Genomic DNA, 18,345 nt, shown 5'->3' on the forward strand with positions numbered 1-18,345 from the left:
TAATTATTATTACCAATGAAGTGGGGCATGCCCCCAAAAATGCCACGCCCCGAGATCAGAGTTCTGGCCCAGAGTTTTGGCAAAATGGAGAAACCGAACGAGAGGAATGACTGAGGAATGTCTGCCCATCTCTGTTCCGCACTAAACTGAAAATTGTAGACTTTGAGATGCGGAATGACAGGACCCATAATTATAATCGCGCATAACCCATCATCAGTTCGGTTCAGTTCAGTTCGGGCCTTTCAGTCTTTAGTCTTCAGTCTTTAGTTTTCAGTGCTCAGTGTTCAGTGTTCAGTTTCCAGATCCCTTGATTTCTGGTCTTTGGCTTTGGCTTTGGGGAGAAGGAACAACTAAATGCCGGGGCACATATAAATTTTGTGATTAAGAGCCATCTTATCATTATTATAGAGTGAGCGCACGCTCGGTTCGGGTTGTGACTCTTGAGATGGGGCCAAAAAGGCACTGGGAACCTGGGTGGGGATGTGAAACAAAAAGGCTGAAAAAAAGAGTGTACATCTGTATACATATATATATATATATATATCTGTGTGGGGAAGAAGAAATACCAAGCCGTACACTCACACACGATGAGATATTTCAAAATGTAGCCGTGCGTGAGTGCGGGTCGGATTTTTCGATTTTCGATGGGCATGGGTATGGATATGGGTATGGGTATGTGTGTGCGCCCCTCGCAGGCATTATAGGATTTAGTTTTTGGGATTTCGATTTCTCACACAGGGAGCGGGGTCGCAAGAAATGTGTAGAACATATTGTTGCTGTTGGGTTGCGTTTCCGAAGATTTCCTGTGAAATACTTTAAGCCCAGAGCCTCCAACTCCATCTCCAACTCCACTCCACTCGGTTTCGGTTTTTGGTTCTCTGGTTTTGATTCTGATTCCGATTCTGATTCTGTTTCGGTTTCGGCTTGTTTTTTTCTGTGTTTTGGGTTAAACATACTTGAAATTCTTGTTTCAATTTCGGCTCCGGCGGATGGGGGCCTCTCTGGGTTCGTAATTTAATACGCTTTCAAAATTAAGAAAAATACACACATCTACCAAATACCAAATCGATATGGCCGGGTAGGCCCCAAAGGTCACAGCCAAAAAGATTCAAATTCGAAATTAGTAGGGAGAACATAAATAACGGCGAACAACAAATACCGCACTCCCCGCCTTACAAAAGTGTGTTTTTTGTCTATTTCTTGAGTTGGTTTCGAGTTGGAAATATTTCATTATTATTGGACAGTTGCCGAGCGGTTCAGAGATTCATTTCATCTGATCTCCCATCGCATCTGGGTTCTTAGGTCTTTTCTTATATTTTAATTTATGCTGTCTGTTACTTAACTTGATTTGCATATTCTCAAGCTGGAGGGTAGAATAAAATCGACTTGTATAGTCTGTTTTTTTTTTCCTTCTCGTTTTTCAATCTAATAAACCATTTTGTTGCTAAGTACAGCGGCGCAATAAATGCGAATTTTTTGCTCGCCCTCACTTTGAGTTTTTGCACTTTGCTCCCCGTTTTCTCTTTCTTTATTGCACGCCCTCTCGCTCTCTTTCCCTCGGTCCCTCTCTTTCTGGCCAGACTTTTCCCCTCCAATATGGCCGACAAAGCTGCACAAAATGGGGTAACACCAACATACAGAGAGAAAAAAGATTTTCACACACTGGCGGCGGGGAGTAAGGGAAAAACTACAGGAAATAACCAGCGAAAAAAAAAAACGAAGCGAAATCGGGGAAAAAATGCAGCAAATGTTTTCTTGTCTTCATGTTTTCGTGACTGATGCGTTATAATTTTCAGGCTGTTAAAAAAACATTTTCTGTGTGTTATTAAAAAAAATGTATGCAAAAAGAAGGGGGAGGAAGCTGAAGAAGAAGCACAACAGCCCCAATGTCTGGGACCGCCTTGAATTTGGCGCGTTGTCTGCGCCACAACTGCAATTTTGATGTCAGAAAAACTGAACTGCAGACGTTTAATTTTTGCCTTTTTCTTTTTGGCCTGGCTTGTATTTTTATTTGGTTCGTGTGCTAAACGAAATTACACGCTTATGAATTGCTTAATATCGTGTAGCACCGGGCATAGAACAAAAAATGTGGGGGTAATAAACCAAAAAAGGGCCAATCAAATACGAGTCACTCACCTGTGGGTCCCCCCATCTGATATCCGAGTGTTTTTTCCATTCGAAAAGGTGTCAATGCGAGTGCATAAAGAGTAATGAATACCTGAAGAGCCAAAAACAAATTAAACCCGCTGCCATTAATCTTCCCGGCCAACTCCCTTGGTGGCAGATCGACTCCAGAGCTCGGCTTTCAGGCGGTTCCTGTCCCGGTTTATTCTGGGACTCGAAAACCTGGATGCGATCCACCAAAGGCAAGGTGAGATGCATTTCAACATGTCTCATAAATTCGAGCGGATTGAGTGCACAGAAATCTTGTCTTGCCGCCATTTGCATACGGCTTAAAAAACAGAATACCAAAAAAAGCAGAAAAACAGAGGGGTTCATAAATTTGCCAAATTTGACAATTATGCGCATTAATAATAAATAAAATTGACAATAATTGAATTTGAATAATTTGATTTTGCATATGGGATGGAGACGGCAACTCCATATGGCTAATCTGCATTTAAGGCGGTGCTCCGTCAGCTTTTTTCCATCTTTCTTCAACCGCTTTTTCCTCGTAGGCGTGAAAACATGTGTTGGTTTTTGGTCTGTTCCTCATTTTGTTTTTTACTGGTTTCGTGGCCTGGAATTTTAATAAACTTTTTCGCCAGCCAGTATTTGGGTTTTCTCCTCTTTTCCGATTCTTTTTTTTTATGTTCTATAAGCCTATTGAATGAACTCCAGCATCAGCCTGAGAACCGAAATCCAAAGAGTCCAAGGCGAACCGCAAAAATCCGTACGAAAATAATGAGGCATGAACATGTTGCAGCATCGCCAGACTTTTTTCCTTTGCAACATTATTATTATTATTATTTTTATTATTATTCCCCTACCCCCTGCAATAAAAGTTGCCGGCCAAAAACAATGCAACGAGCCGACAATGATGATGGCTGTTGGTTGTTGGTTGTTCCTGGCCGGCTCAAAATATTGCAGCGGATCACACAAATCCTCCATAAAAAGCCTCCTCTCTATAGATATATATAAGTATATATATATGTGTGTATAGATATTCGTGTGGGGATGGCAAAGCCGAAAGCTAAAGCGGCTTTTGTGTTAATACTTCAAACTGTTCAAACTGTTTTTTGTGCCTGCCTGGGAACAACAAACACGAAATCGAAAAAATCACAAAAAAATGGCCACAAAAATTGCTATTGACTTTGGAGTCTGGTTTGCCATATGCCAGAGCTCTTGTAGTTGTTCTTATTGACTTGTTGCCGTTTTATGGCGTTGCGCGATTGGGTGATCCATCATAATTTTGTGGCCTCCGATAATTTGCAGTTTATTCATGTTTTTCCCTTTTCGATTCGCACATGAAAATTGCCAGGGAATTTGAATGGACCAAAGGGAAAACCCTGGCCGTTTAAAATGCTGTAAATAAGCGTTGGAATTATTTTTGAATATACGTTTCATATTTAAACATATGTTTCTTATATTTACATGAATTATGTTTAGAAGTACCTATTATACTTTCTATAAGCCTGTGAATTATTGGACTGTTTTTGTTTTTCCGCTGTGCATCTATAACTCACAGGCGATTGTCAAACCGAGCAAAGTCAAACTACGCTGATTATTCCATGTTTAATTAAGCCATTTGCGAGTGGCACTTAAGCCTTATTAATTTGCCGATCGTATGCATATCACTTAACTGGTCGCCGTCTAAACCGAAATGAATTGCTCGTGTTTATCACTGCGCCGCGCAGATTCAATAAAGCGTTTTATAAACAATAAATGCCGGGCCATAAATCAGCCAAGTCGGGCTTAAGGCCGCTCGCACATGATGGCTAATAAGCGGGCTAACACCTTGGGGGTCCACAGCTCGAGTGTTTACTGTACCAGCCACCCACTTGACAAGCGTGTGATGAACGTGATGATGATCATGACGACGATGACGCCCTTTCCAGGGCTTTTGTCAGGCGCTTCTGTTTTGTATTTCCATGTATTCCTCCTGTTTTCTCTGTATTTTTTTTTCTTTTTGTATTTTGTGTTTTCTTCTCTGAAGTGGCTGGCTCAAGCGCAGCTTCTTGGCCAACACTTGAGCCACGGTTTTCTCGAGTGTTTGCCAAGCTGCAGCTGACGACAAATGCCGCTTGAGGGCGTTTTTGGCCACCCAGGGTGATGGCTGATTTCTTTTGACATGTTTTGAATTCAATTAACCGGCCTAGACCGCCGACGCTGTTTATTATCATTTCGGTCCAAAACTCAATTAGTTAGGCAGCCTGAAAAAGCGAAAAATACTCGGCGAGCCAATGAGCTTAAGCAGACTTCCGCCATGCTACTACTCGTTCCCATTGGAAAATGATTGACAGACGATTGGCATGGATTTGTGTAAACAAACGGAAAACTCTGCTGCCGCCCATCCCCACCCACCCAGTGGAAAATGGAAAGTTTTCTCCGTGCGGGGTAGCATTTGGCGTTTCTCAGTTGGTGCGGCGGGCAAAAGTTTATTTAAAAACTAATTGAAAACTGCTACGATTTTCCCCCAACCCCAGCTCCATCCCTGCTCCTCCACCCCCCACACAGTCAAGTAGTTTGGAAATATTTTGCCAGCCAGAGAGGGAAAATATCTATAGCCCTCACTGTCTACCTCCATTCGCTTCTCGCCTGCTGGAAAAGCAATTTTGTTTGTTTTTGCTGCTGCAACTTGACGGGTGGAAAAGTGCATTTTGTTATTGAATTTTATGCAGACGGTACAAGAAACGGTCTTTGTTTTGCCATTATATAAATAGAAATTTTACACAGAAAATAAGGATAGATATTTATTGATGTTAAAAATAGGCTTGAAGCTTCTGTTTTCAATCTTTCTAAATAGCTTGTCCTTCGGTGTGCAGCACAAAAAACCGGACTAATTGAAGTTACTAAACGGGAATTTAGTCGGATTCTTTGGGGCTGCTGGCTCTGCAGAAATCTTAATCAATCGGGCAACTTTCCACAAGCATCTCGAAGCATTTGGGGTTTTGTCAGCTTTACTCTATAATTGCATTCTGGGGGAGGAAGTCGGCAGGCGGAAGGAAAAGGAAAAGCCAGCAGGAAACTAAAAATGTTTTGTATGTCCGTATAAAGGAAAAATCGCAAAATTTACTGCAAATTGGAATTTTGCGCAATTGTAAAAGGCAGAAAAAAAATGAGAGCAAAAAGAGTGCTCCAAAAACAAACATGAAAATGTGGCAAGCAAGGCAGACCAACTGTAGTTCTTTTTTTGGAGCTCCTTGCAACAATAACAACACACACAGCGTATATAGTATATATATATAAGTGTATATGTATTTATATGTCTGTCTGCGTTTGCGTCTTTGGCTCCTGCATCCTTCGTCCTTTAAGCCAATAATAAATAAAAATGCCAGCTGGAATGAGTATTTGTGTTTGTGTGAGCCACCCACGAAAATTGCCCTGGCATCAAATTTATTTCCACCTCCCCATGCCCCAAAAAGCACACTTATTGGGAATCGACCGGGCACCATAAAGTGCACAAAGTTATAGTGAAAATTAATTAAGTTTTGCGCTGCGCTTAACAATTCAATTAAAAGCAAAAATGCAAGCGCCTTTATCGCGTACAGCGAAAAGCACTTTGGGAAAAAGCTACGAAAACGCACCGTCCTAATCGGTTTTCCCCCCTTTTGCCCCTACTGGCCCCACTTTCCTTGTGCAACACGAGTGCCCTTTCAAGTGGCACAAGTGCTTTTGCACATCGTTATTATAACAATAATAAGCGAGCCAGAAGATGCGGCTCTGGCCAAAGATTAATTGTGTTTGGGTCTCGAAAACGAACAAAAATAAGTAAAGAAAATGGAAATGGGAGCACACACACCAAAAACACCACACACCGCAAACCGAACTTGGAGTCGGCGTAAAGTGCAATCCACTTGAAGGAATTTACATATCACCAGCAGATACCAGATACCCTCGCCATGCCTCCAGATCCCGAGACGAAGACGACCCATCTGCATCTCCGTCTCCGACTCCGACTCCGACCATCCTGACCATCCATGTTGCAGGCAAATGCATTAATCAATTTCATGTTTTCTTAAGCGCGCGCCCGTCGCGATTTGAGTGCCTAGTGGGCTCCTCTTGGGGCAGTCGGGGTGTTCGGGGGTGCAACGGGTTGAGATCCCCCTGCCCGTCCCCCCCTGAGTGGAATAATCAATTTCGAGGATCATAAACAACTTTTAATGAAGTTGTTAAGTGCCAGCAGCTAGTTTCTTCTGCGCTCTTAGCAACTAAAGTGCAGCTCACAGTGCTCGATGATAAGCTTTGTGTGTAATGGACGCCAACTTCTTGGCTTTCGTTTGGCCAGATTCCGTTGGCCAACTCGGAATGTACTATACACCACATACACTATAGGCCAACGCATTTCCATAATTGCTAAATTATGCAAACAATGGCGGGAAGTTGGGGGCGAAAGGCGCTAGAAAGGTTCCAACAAGTGATTGTTTTGGGAACTTCTTTTGTTTACGTTTTTCGGTTTTTCTTCCCTCTTTCTGGTAAATTAATTTTATAACTTTTCCGGCTTGGGGTTCCAGTGATTTGGTTAGTGACTGTATTTTTACCTGAGAGCCCGTAGTTTCCCTTGAATATTAAGTGATAAAATTATACTAATATATATTTATTTGAATTTAAGAGAAAACTATACATATTTCTCCAGCTATTCCCATTATACAGAATGTGGATTTGATTTTAGCCCCGAAATCTTCTTCATTTTCTTTATAAAAATCGAGAGCATTGAGTGGTCTGCCTTTCCTCAATCGAAATTCCTCAGGTTCTGTTTGGATTTTCGTATTTTTTATTTGGTCTGCTGCCATCAGGTTTTGTTTTATGGCCTATTTGGAAAATCCCCTTACCCCCTTCGCTTTCTAACTTTTCTGACCACTCGCCAAGCGAACGTCTCCATCGGCGACTAAATTAATCAAAACGAACTTCCGGTTTACGCAAAATGGCGTGAAGTCTGCCACCACCATTGAATGCCTGAGTGTTGTTTGTATCTAGGTGTGGCTACTGTGTGTGAAAATTAATGAATGAGTTAACTGAAAAATTAATGAAAAGCGGCCAGAGTGAAGGTGGAGCGAAAGCAAATGCCAAAGGTGTTGTGCCAAAGATAAAGCATGGAAAATTTATGAAGGAATTAAGCGAAGGCTACCAAGTTAGACATTTGCCGGTTGGGCAATATTTGTTTTGGGCCCCCGAAATCTGATGATCATGGTCGTCTTCGTCGTCATCCTCATCATCGTCATCGTCGTCATCATCATCGTCGTCGAGGAAGGAGCGTGAAATTATGCAATCCATGGATGGTTTCTGTGGTTCGAGGGGGAGTTGGTTTCGGTCTGGTTTATTTTGTTTGCATGTGCGCAGCGATTCGGGCTTCCTGTTTGCTGGCATTTGAGTTACTTAAGTGTAACTAAAACTTTAAGTAAACACACAAATAACATACTTAATATTAAACAAAAATATACATAGTCTGGGGAGATCCAGTGATGAGGATGATGAAAAGGAAAGCACACAGGAAACGCCTGGCCAACGAGATTTTTGGGCCTACGAGGCAAACAAAAGATAAAAGCCCGGGGAGTTTAAATTAACCAAAAATTATGCAGGAACATTACCAAAAGCCAAAGCCACAGCCCAAGCAGCAGCCCTGACAAATATTAATTTTGTTTATAAACAAGTCTTGGAAGCCGAAAAGCACAGCCCAGTCTACTGACCTGCAGTCACAAACAATGTCATCCATATGATTATCGTTACGACCGAGTCGAGTAATTTTATGCCCACTTGACAAACAGCCATAAACCAGAACAGCAAACACAGAAGTTGTCTTGGAGCAGTAGTAGTCATTTTAGTCTGCTCATTTTCTCATTTTTGGGGGTTATGGCATAGTCTCGTAGTATGTAGAACTCTGACAATATTGACATAGGCTTCGGAAGATTCCCCCAACTATGCAGCACAGCACACCACTCACTTTTCTCCCATTTTCCACAATTTTCCAGGTGATGCCAGCAATGCCAGCATAGGAAGTGGAGAGGGCACCGGCGAGGAGGACGACGATGCGAGCGGCAAAAAGAACCAAAAGAAACGTGGCATTTTCCCAAAAGTAGCAACCAACATATTGAGAGCGTGGCTGTTTCAGCATTTAACGGTGAGTAGCAAACAGTAGTGCCCAAAGTACCAGAGTGCCAAAGTACCAAAGTACCGCACTACCTTCATTTCCACCTCCGACTTCTGGCCAATGGCTTTCCGGCACGTCAGAGATGTTATCGCGATCTCGGTGGGAATCCCTGACTGGCTGGGGGCTGGCCCCACCCACTACAAACTAGCAGCTAAGCCAGCCCCAACTCTGATAAGAATTCGGTCTAGATGCATAGCGCGAAAATCGTGTGTACTAATCGGAAATGTTTAAGAAAGTTATTATTCATGTTGTGATAACAGTTTCGCAAATAAGATTATGTATTAAAATAGTTCGAATTATAATGGGAGTATAGATAATACATAGGGAAGTAGAGTTCATTCACCAAAAGAAACTATTTGTAAACTGCAAAAGTATAAATTATGTATACTTAACCGTGTAATCTCTCAGTGCAGCTATTGTTTTATTTTCGTTGTTTTTTCCAACGTGTGGCAGGTTGATAAGATTACCGCATGGGCTCCAATGAATGGCCTGCGTCAATGGGCGGTTCAGTGGGCGGGGAAAGCTGGGGAAAAGGAAAACACGGTCGAGGAGGGGGCGGGGAAAAGCCTGCACGATGATGTAAACGATAGCAGCCAGGGAAGGCGCCATTCGGAACCTTGATTATATGGCCATTAGGGTGGGAAATGCAAACAAGATTGTGTGCTGTACTCGATCAGACTGAAGAGTAGGTATATCCCCTGCCATCGCTTTCAACTGCCTAACCCAATCGCAGAGCACTCAGTCTAAGGCCTAAGCATCCGTTTGGCCATTTATCCATTTGGCAATATACCCTTTCGGACCTCGACAGCTTCTTTGCCCGGTCATCGCGTCCAATTAGATTTCCATTTTGGGGCCATCAAAGAGCTCGGCTAAACGGCCTCCAAATGCGGCACTAAAAACAAATTGCCAATGGCAATAACTATTCAAAGCCAGAAACTGCAGTTCAAAGTTCCTTTTTCGGATACTTCGGCGATGCCAAACGGAAGTCCAGTCCAATCCGCCGGATGTGTAATACAAATAAACAGATTTGTTATGCGCCACTTTATGTTAAGCAACAAGAAAAGCAACGCCAAGGGAAAATGGGGAAAAGCCAAGGTGGCCAAGGGTTGAATATGCGGTTGAGCCAAGTGGCCGGCAAACAAAACTATAAGATTTTATGCTGGACGGGTCAAGGAAGTTCCAACTACGTTTTTTGGCCATTAGTTTTGGGGATTTTTTGTGAGTCTGCTGGCGTCGTAACTGCGTATGTAAAATGATAGAAATCTTAATGGAATTTTGGTAAGCGAGTGTGTGCGGCCAAAGCTAACGACCAAAAGCTGACCAGCGCGATAAGCCAGCGAATCGGAAATTAAAGTTGAGGCTGCGTTTCTGGCCCAAAAAAAAAAAGAGGAAAAAAACATCCAAACGTTTTAAAATACCACCCCAACCACACCCTTGGTCGAAAAGTAAAGTAAACGGAAGAAGCATTAGCCCAACCACCCCCATTTCCCCCAAACCCTCGGTGACATTGATGAATTGCCGTTTAAATCAGCGCATCACTCATGTTTGCCCAGCGGCAGCGTCTCGACTTTCACAGCCTGCACATCCTCAACACACAGATCCTCATCCACATCCACATCCTTGACTGACTCCGTCGTCCCGGCTTAATGCCATTAACAGTTTTTCAGCGCATTAGGGAAATTGTTTTTCTTCCACGCCGACATGCGTTTGAAACTTTAATTTCGTATTCAAAGCCCTTCGATTTTGGCATAATGCAATGATTGCCAATTTGATTTATAGGCCTGCCAAATAATTAACTTAAGGACCAGCGAGCCTATGAGTGATTATGTTTGAAAAGTATCGAATGGAAAGTAAGAGCGGATTGAATAATCGAAATGCAACGATTCGCGTGATTAACATGTAAAATGCAGCCGTGCCCCATCCGGTAGATCAATCAAATACACTTTGACATAGCCAGCTGCAATCAAAGACCAAAATAAGTTAACAATCATAATGCGAAAATAAAAGTGAAGCCAAATAAAATCAGTAACAGAGATGTCGCTTAATAGCCATCGAATCCTCGTAAGACAGGCCCCAAATAAGACCGCAATGATGGTGCTAATGAAGTGCATTGCATTCTGGAAAAAAAAGGGGCGGGGTGCTTGGGGCCGGGTTAACTGACTGGCCAACCAAAAAACAAAAGGCAGACGCAGACGTCGGCTGCAACAACAACGGCAACAGCGTGCATTGAGGGCATTGCATGGCTGCCTTGTTGTTGCTTTCGGGCTGATTGCCGTTGTTGCAGAAATGCATGTTGTTGTTGCTGGTTGCCATAATTATGGCAGGCGCGCGAATATTTTGTTTACATTTGGCGCGCACTGCAGACAGGCAGCTACAACAGCAGCCAAGGCAACGGCAGCAACACCAACACCAACAGCAAGAACACAAAAAAAAGAAAAACAAGAAAAAAGGCCTCATTTCGCGTGCTCCGCCTACTCGAGCAGTTAGCCACATGTGTGTGCAGTTTGCCGTTCTCAGTTTGCCCATATGCCCCAGGTCCGCTCCCATTCTCCATTTAATGCTGCCCCCCTCTTCTGCCCCGCGAAAAACCCTCCCTCACCGGCAATTTTCTTCCGGCTGTCTGCTGTTGCTGTTCTGTACTGTTCTGCTTTTGGGCCTACATTTTGACGTTGCCGTTGCAACGGGCAACTTGCAACCCCCGAAAAAAAGTGCGCAGAGCGCGAAATGTTAAGCCGTGGCAAAATGGCCAAAAGGAAGCCATAGAGGGCGGTCGAAGGGGCCTGGCGGGAAGGGCGGGGCAGGGGCATTAGGTGCAGTCGCGGTGAAAGAGTTGCATTGTTGTCAGCGAGTCATGTTGCAACGGCGCTTAGTGTGTGGTATGGTTCAAGGTGGTGGCTCAAGACGAATCTGCAATGCGCTGCACTATGATTAAAGTATTCAGATTAAGTAATGCACTCAGTACTTGTGGTACTCAATAGATAACTCTTTTTTTAACTTTTTTCTTTGAACAAGTATTTTTTTTAAGTCTTAAATATGTTGTGATATTTATTTACCGTCCCACTGAAACGTAGCGCATCTTCTATCCGGCCAAGCTGCATATTATTATGATTTTCCGCCACAAAACTTGGCGGATGGGGCAGCATTGCGATTAGTGCTGGGCCTTCTAGCTCACCTTATCAGTGTGGGCTGTCAAGAGGGGGGTCGTGGCGGGGAAACACTCATTTGGCTTTGTTTAGACTGGAAAAAATCTTTATAATGGCCAGCGCAGTCGCCTTTTCTTCGCTGTGGCAATGCAATTTTCACCGCTGCAATTTGCTGCCAACGTGGTTGTTGTTGCTGCTGTCGCTGTTGCAAGTGTAGTTGGTGTTGCTGCAGTTGGCGATGTTGATGTTGTTGCTGCAGCAGTTGTTGCTGTTGCCGTTGGCTTGTTTCACAAATGGCGTCGCATTTGGCGTTGTTAATGGCGTCGGCATCGCTGGCATCGCTTGGTTGCCCGTCGTTGGTGCCTCATGTGTATGTGGAACGGTGGGTACAGAGGCGGTGAGTGCAAAGGGGGGCCTGACTTCTTGGGCTTGTTGTGCCATGTGTCACGGCGTTGCAGTCATGTTGACATCATTGGGCCCAGGTTCAATGAAATGGGGATCTCTCTCTCTCTCTCTCTCTTTGGGGCCCGGGGCGTTGGGCCTTCCACTTGTCAGCAGGGGGAGAAAAGGAGTAAGTAAGCCCCCCCCCAAGTCCCCGCCCAAACACTCCACACACATCAGTGTGCGATGATTGTTTTAAATTCATTTGCCAAGTTTAAATAAACACACAACAAAGTGAAAATATGCTGGCAAAAAAGTGGAGCGAGTCAAGTTGCCACAGGGACGGAAGACAGCAGACAGAAGGCAGGAATCACAAAAAAGAAAGAGACGGCCAGCCCCTGGGACAGAAAGAGACGGCGCGAGGGACTGGGGGCTGGGGCGACAACTTAAAGGCGTGACAGTAATTAATTATTTTGTCGTATGGTAAATTAATAAACCAAATGGACTTTGTTTCTACTTGACATGTTATGCACTCTCTGCATATCCACATGCATACATTTCCCCACATGTGTGTGAGTGCGAAATGCATAATTGCTTTCATTAGTCTAATTGGTGCAACAAAGTGCAGTTGAAAGAAAAACGCTTAAGCAGACAGAGACAGCAGGTCCGGGGCAGAGGGAGACGGGCTGCTAAGCTCTTGGGAGTACACTCATGACGGAGAGTAGGCGTTGAAAGAAAAGCTTTTGCAAATGATATATATGCACTTCTGATCCCCAAGAGTCGGGCAAGTCAACGAACTTGACCTGCCAGATATATGTATAAAGGATTATACTCAGTTGGGACAAGTCTGTCGTATTTATAGTTGCTAAAGAAATCATTGTCTTTTGCTGTGATGTTCAGGGTAACAAAGGTAATGGATTTAGTTATGATCTTATTCTTGGCACTGGTGATTAATGAAAACCAAAACTTTTGGGCTTTGGAAATAAAATATTTATTTGAAATTAGAATACTATTTGTGAGGTTACGTATACGGCTGATTTATATTTCGGCTTATATAACCTTCCCTCTGCAGGCATTAAATATCAAAATATATGTTATTCCCGAAGTTGGACTCTCAATTATTCGGAGTTCGCAGACCATTCCTTTTCCCCATTGACAACCACAAAGTTGTTCCTGCTACTGCCAGATGTCTCGGCTCGTGTTGGCCACAACATCAAATCAATAACCAGGCTCCACCTGCATCTAGAATCAGACAAAGCCAAAGCCACCCACCCACTGCCTGCTTTCCTTGTGAGAAAGCCATCTCTGCAAATAGATGTGCGCCACAAAGTATGCTATAAATTCCGTTTTAATTTACCTGCATGTAATTTATGCCTTCTGACTTCTTGAACATTTTATATGGACGAGAAAACGAGGTGCAGCAGCAGCAGAGCAGCAGCAGTGGCGATGGAATGGGGCAACATTGCCAATGGCATGTCCATTGTATTTACATGGCTCCTACGTTTATTTGTCAATACGCAAATTTCATATAGTATTTCGTATCTGGCAGTTTTGTTGTTGCTGGCCGAAAGTGCGGGCGTGTCAGGCTGAAAGTCCTGGCCTCGACAGGACAGCAAACAACTATTGCTGCCGGGCAGGACTACAACTTGGACTTTGGACAGCAGCAAGACAACACGTAAAATTTATTAAACACAAACAATAAGGCAAATGCATTTAAGGAGCCACAGCTACACAGGCCAAGCCCTCTCCGCTGCAGGACAACAGCAGCAACAGCGGCAACTAAATTGCATTACAGGCGGCCAGGACATGCCAGCACACAGATAGACACACACAAATACAAAGACGCAGACGAAGACAAGGATGTGCAGCGTTGCACATTTCGATTGGAATGGCCCCGCCTTATATGTATAACCCCTGCGCTGTGTATGGGTGACAGTTCATATATTTTTCGGGGCCGACCGTAAATTGCCAGACATTTTCTTAGCCCAGTGCAACGACAAAATTGCATTTGCAGACTGCGGAATGGGATCCCCTTGAATCACAATTATCGACTGGTGACGAGTGGCCCAAAAGCTGCAGGAACCGCCCACATCTGCCGGAAACGATTGCGGCCAGTCGAGGGTTAAAACACAAAGGCTCCTTCGTCCTTCGAGCACGCGCACAAGCATATCCCGATTTTTCGAGGGCGAAACAAAGCCAAAATCATTTGACGGCAACTTCCGCTGAGCGGAGATCCTTAGAAATAATTTTTTGACAGCCGCCAGGTGACTGGTTAAACCCTTGCCTTTAATACACTGAAAAAAATGAAGTATGCTAAAGAGCTGTTCTTTGAGTATACGTATACTTTTGTATGAGCTTCTTGAGCCACTCAAAAAATGTCCGAATATTTTCTTGCCTGTAACAGCCGAACCAGCATTAATGGAGTAAAATAGTGCTGCGATCGGAATCATTGAATCAACAATAAGTGCACAACAACTAGGCAAATAAAACAAATTGTAATAAGCGCCAGGGCAGCCAGCCGATTAGATTAGCTGCTGGGCAGCCATAGGGGTTAAGGGGGCGGGTCGGCCGTCCAGGGGGAGTGGCACTTTCACTTTAGCCAAACTATTTACCCACTGACGCCACTGTGTCGGCGGTTCGACTGCAAGATTTATGGGAAGTGGACTACTCGTTGGCATTTGTTTGCCCATTTGGCGCTAGACACGCGCTCCAATTGCAGCGCCCCACCTCCCTTAACCCACTCCATGCGGTCCGACTCCCCGTGCTTAACCCCCTGAGGTAGCGGCAATTGAGGACACTTTGAGTGGCACTGCTGATAAGGAGGACGCACTGCAACTGGCCCCCTGATAACACCCAAAACACCCGAAAATGCTGCGTTTCAAGTGCAGCCATCCACGCGGGCTGACAGGTTCCCATTCGGTTTTATTGCGGCCATGATTGATCGATTGTTTGGCCGGTTGGCTAGATAGATTGTAAATTTGGGCACTGCAACAGTTTGCCCAGCTCCGAAATTTGTCAGGACAGGGTTTTCCATATTTATTCCATGTAAACAACTTCCATTTAATATATATAGAGTACTAAAAAAAAAAACTTCAAAAATGCAAATATAATATTGTAATCATATCATTTTGACATTTCCTTTCAGCATCCCTACCCATCCGAGGACCAGAAGAAACAATTGGCCCAGGACACCGGCCTAACGATACTGCAAGTGAATAATTGGTGAGTATGCCGTCAGAGATCCGATCGTATCGGATCAGATATCCTTTCAAACACACAACATCATAATGTGGTAAACGACGCCCTGGGCTGTCCATTACTCACACGCTTTATTCCCTGACTTGGCCATAAGATTCCACTCGAAACCAAAACCAGAGCACACACACCAAGCACACCGTACGAGAAAATAATACTATCTGGCCGAAAACAAATTTATAAGCCAGCCCACGCCAAGGAAATAGAACCTGCCACAGGTCGACAGGCAAAAAAGGTGAAAAGAATGTGGCAAACAAAATTATGGGCCCTGCTCATAAGGTGGGGGGTAAACTGAAAACTGGAAATCCTAGAGATCCCGGAGTGCATTAGGCTTGGGATACGTGGCAAAGAAACGTCTCTGGGAGACGGCAACTTCATCAAATTTTGCACATTATGCGACAGCCGGCAGAACTTGACACTCGGCAAGCTGAAAACTGCAAAATGCAGCCAAACTACAAGATGCGCAAATAGGAATGGAGATGGAAAAGCTTTTCAAGCAAGTTAAAAGCGCTGCTGAATCTTTTATGCAGTTTGCTCCGACGTGGCCTGGGTTGACTTGGGTTGGCTTGGCGTGGAATGCTTTTAAGCTAAGACAGGCCACAATAAAATCCGGCGAGAAATGTGTGAGAGCTGTGCCGCCTGGCAGGCACTCAGCTCAATTAAATTGAATTTCGCGCTCACCGAAGCACACTCCAAATTAACAAATACTATGGTATCCGAAGGACCCTGCCCATCCGATTCGCTTAGGCACGCAACACTGCGTAGAAAGGTCCTGCGGAAAATGGAAAGCCGAACTGGGGAGGAGAGGAGTGGAAGGGAATGGAACGGAATGGAGGGGGGAACCTTGGCAGAAAATAGCAAAATAAAATGTTGACACTTTTGGTTATTTATGGGCAGGCGGGCAGGACACCTTTTGCTGAGCAAGTCGGTCCGAGCGAGCAGGACACTAATCCTGGGGGAATATCGCATCGCCCCCAGGACTATAGCTCTCTAAATGTGTATTTATTTTGCGCAATTTGAGCCGGCAGGAACTGAGCATAAGAAGCCATTCAAATGACCAGGAGATTCCGGAGAAGTCCATTAACACCCAATAAGATGCCCAGACAGCAAAAGTAACTTTCGTAATCGAAAAAGTTTCGCTTTTTTCTGCTCCTGCCGCCTAGCAAGTTTTAAATATTAACGCTTAGTTACAGCTGCAGGAAGAAAAGTTATAATTATGGGCTAAGTACATAAATAACTTGGCAAGTGTTTGCTTACCGCTCTGAGTTATTGTACTTATCCGAACCTTTATAAGTATATACACATACATATGTATTCCTCTGCCATCTGCAATCATTCCAATCAAGTGCGAGGCCAGCGGGCAAATCGATTTGCAGCTTACAAGCCTCGAATCACTTGCTGCATCTTGAAATGCGAGAAAAGCGAGGCAGCGAATATCTATATGGCAGAACGGAACTCAATTCCATTTTGTCGTTTTGATAAACGATTTCAGGGCGTTGCAACAATTTCCGCCCCAAAATGAGCAAAAATCAGGGGCAGATCGCAAACGAACTGAACTGCAAATTGAAAAGTCAAAGGGGCGAGCGGTGAAATGTTCCCTTTTTCAATCCGTTTGAAGGAGGAGTTCCCAGTTCGCAAGTGCATTAACCTCGGCTAACTGGGGTTTTGGCTAATGCGAGTAGCAGTATCCATTGCCGTCCTTGTAGCTGTAGCTGTACACTGCGAGAAATTTCAATCTTTACTTATTAAAGTATTGCTCCGATCCGAAATTATCTTGTTTTCGCTAAATCAATTCTAAAAACGAGATATATAAATTCAAAAGTAGATTGTCAGTGATATTCAACAATAAATCAGGAACATCGTTTGCCAGTTGTGGCATTAGTTTTTCCCGGTGCAACTGTAACTGATGCCTCTGATGTTTTTCCTTTTCCCCATTTGGGCTTTTTGCTGTGTGGTTTCGTTGTTTGGCATTATATATAGGTTTTTTGTGTTTATTTTTTTTGAGGCCGTGTCAAAGCTTGCGGGTAACATCGTCTTGGCCAAGTGACTGTCACTCGGCCCGCCGGCGGCTTTCTGCTTTAATCATTTCGCTCTTTTTGCGCTTTTTGTGTCGCCACTGATCCTGCGGATCAACGGGCAACTGCTTATTATTTCTTATTGCATTTATTAAACGACAATCATAACCAAAGTCGGCGAGGCCCATTGATCTGGCAGTGGCAGGGCAGCAAAAAGTGTGACTCTGGCGGAGATTTGGTTTGGTTTATGGCTAAGTTGGGCACATAAAGCACCGAGGTCCCGGCAAATCCGGGCCAATTCATGCATAATTCATCGATCCTTTTCGGTTCGGTTCGGTGTGTTTAATTAGGGAATGCCACTAAAACGATATCTTCTGTCTGCTTACAGGTTCATCAATGCGCGGCGGAGAATCGTCCAGCCCATGATCGATCAATCGAATCGTGCAGGTAACTATCGCTCTTATTTAAAATTAAATTAAAAAAAAAAAAAATCTCCATAACTATGAAATAGCGCTGATCTAGTTAAGAACTAAGTGCGGTGAGCCGTGAGGATCGCCTCCCTTAATTTTGCCATCCATTCGAACGCAATTTCTAATTATGTGCATTTTTTCTCTTTTTCCGTTCCTCCGCCTTTTTCCACTTGGCGACTCACCAACAGTCTATACACCGCATCCAGGTCCCTCCGGATATGGCCACGACGCCATGGGCTACATGATGGACAGCCAGGCGCATATGATGCACCGTCCGCCCGGAGATCCGGGCTTCCACCAGGGCTATCCGCATTACCCGCCCGCCGAGTACTACGGCCAGCACTTGTAATCCTCGTAATCCGGCCCCGACCCGGAACCGGAAATGAAACTGGAACTGGAACCAGAGAGCTCTCCGCCGGAAGCGATCAAGCCAAAATCATAGCTTAAATTTTACCACCACCCAACACTGGAGACGAAGGACGAAGTACGAAGGAGCTGAATACACATGGATCCGATCCCAAAACTAAAGCATACCGCGTGGCAATATCAGTCAAGTAATAGCAAACAAAAAACAACAAGCAAAGAACAACAACCGTAGTAAAATCTATACAAAATGATATTAGCTAAGCAACAGCGACAAAAACAACAACAACAACAAGAGAAACAGCAGCATCCAGAACAACAAAAAGCACCAACAACAACAAACCACATCAAAAAGAAACCAGAAATTTTAAAAGAAACTATTTGTGTATACCCTAAACATAAATAACAAA

The 18,345-nt window shown here is 44.1% G+C and overlaps 1 protein-coding gene and 1 pseudogene across 2 annotated transcripts in view; both read left to right on the forward strand.

The window, feature by feature from the left end:
* LOC6728636 (homeobox protein homothorax) overlaps window positions 1-18,232 on the forward strand; it is a 107,603-nt gene extending 89,371 nt beyond the window's left edge. For both annotated transcript variants that reach the window (XM_002103941.4, XM_016177034.3), the window contains exons 11-14: window positions 8,130-8,278; window positions 14,978-15,054; window positions 17,491-17,549; window positions 17,761-18,232. In XM_002103941.4, coding sequence (XP_002103977.1) covers window positions 8,130-8,278; window positions 14,978-15,054; window positions 17,491-17,549; window positions 17,761-17,921 — 446 coding nt within the window. In that variant the 3' untranslated portion in view covers window positions 17,922-18,232. The remainder of the gene's footprint in view (window positions 1-8,129; window positions 8,279-14,977; window positions 15,055-17,490; window positions 17,550-17,760) is intronic.
* On the forward strand, window positions 27-1,425 carry LOC27207813 (annotated as a pseudogene).
* Window positions 18,233-18,345: the final 113 nt, after the last annotated feature.

The sequence above is a fragment of the Drosophila simulans genome, chromosome 3R, assembly GCF_016746395.2.
Source record: "Drosophila simulans strain w501 chromosome 3R, Prin_Dsim_3.1, whole genome shotgun sequence".
NCBI classification, from domain to species: domain Eukaryota; kingdom Metazoa; phylum Arthropoda; class Insecta; order Diptera; family Drosophilidae; genus Drosophila; species Drosophila simulans.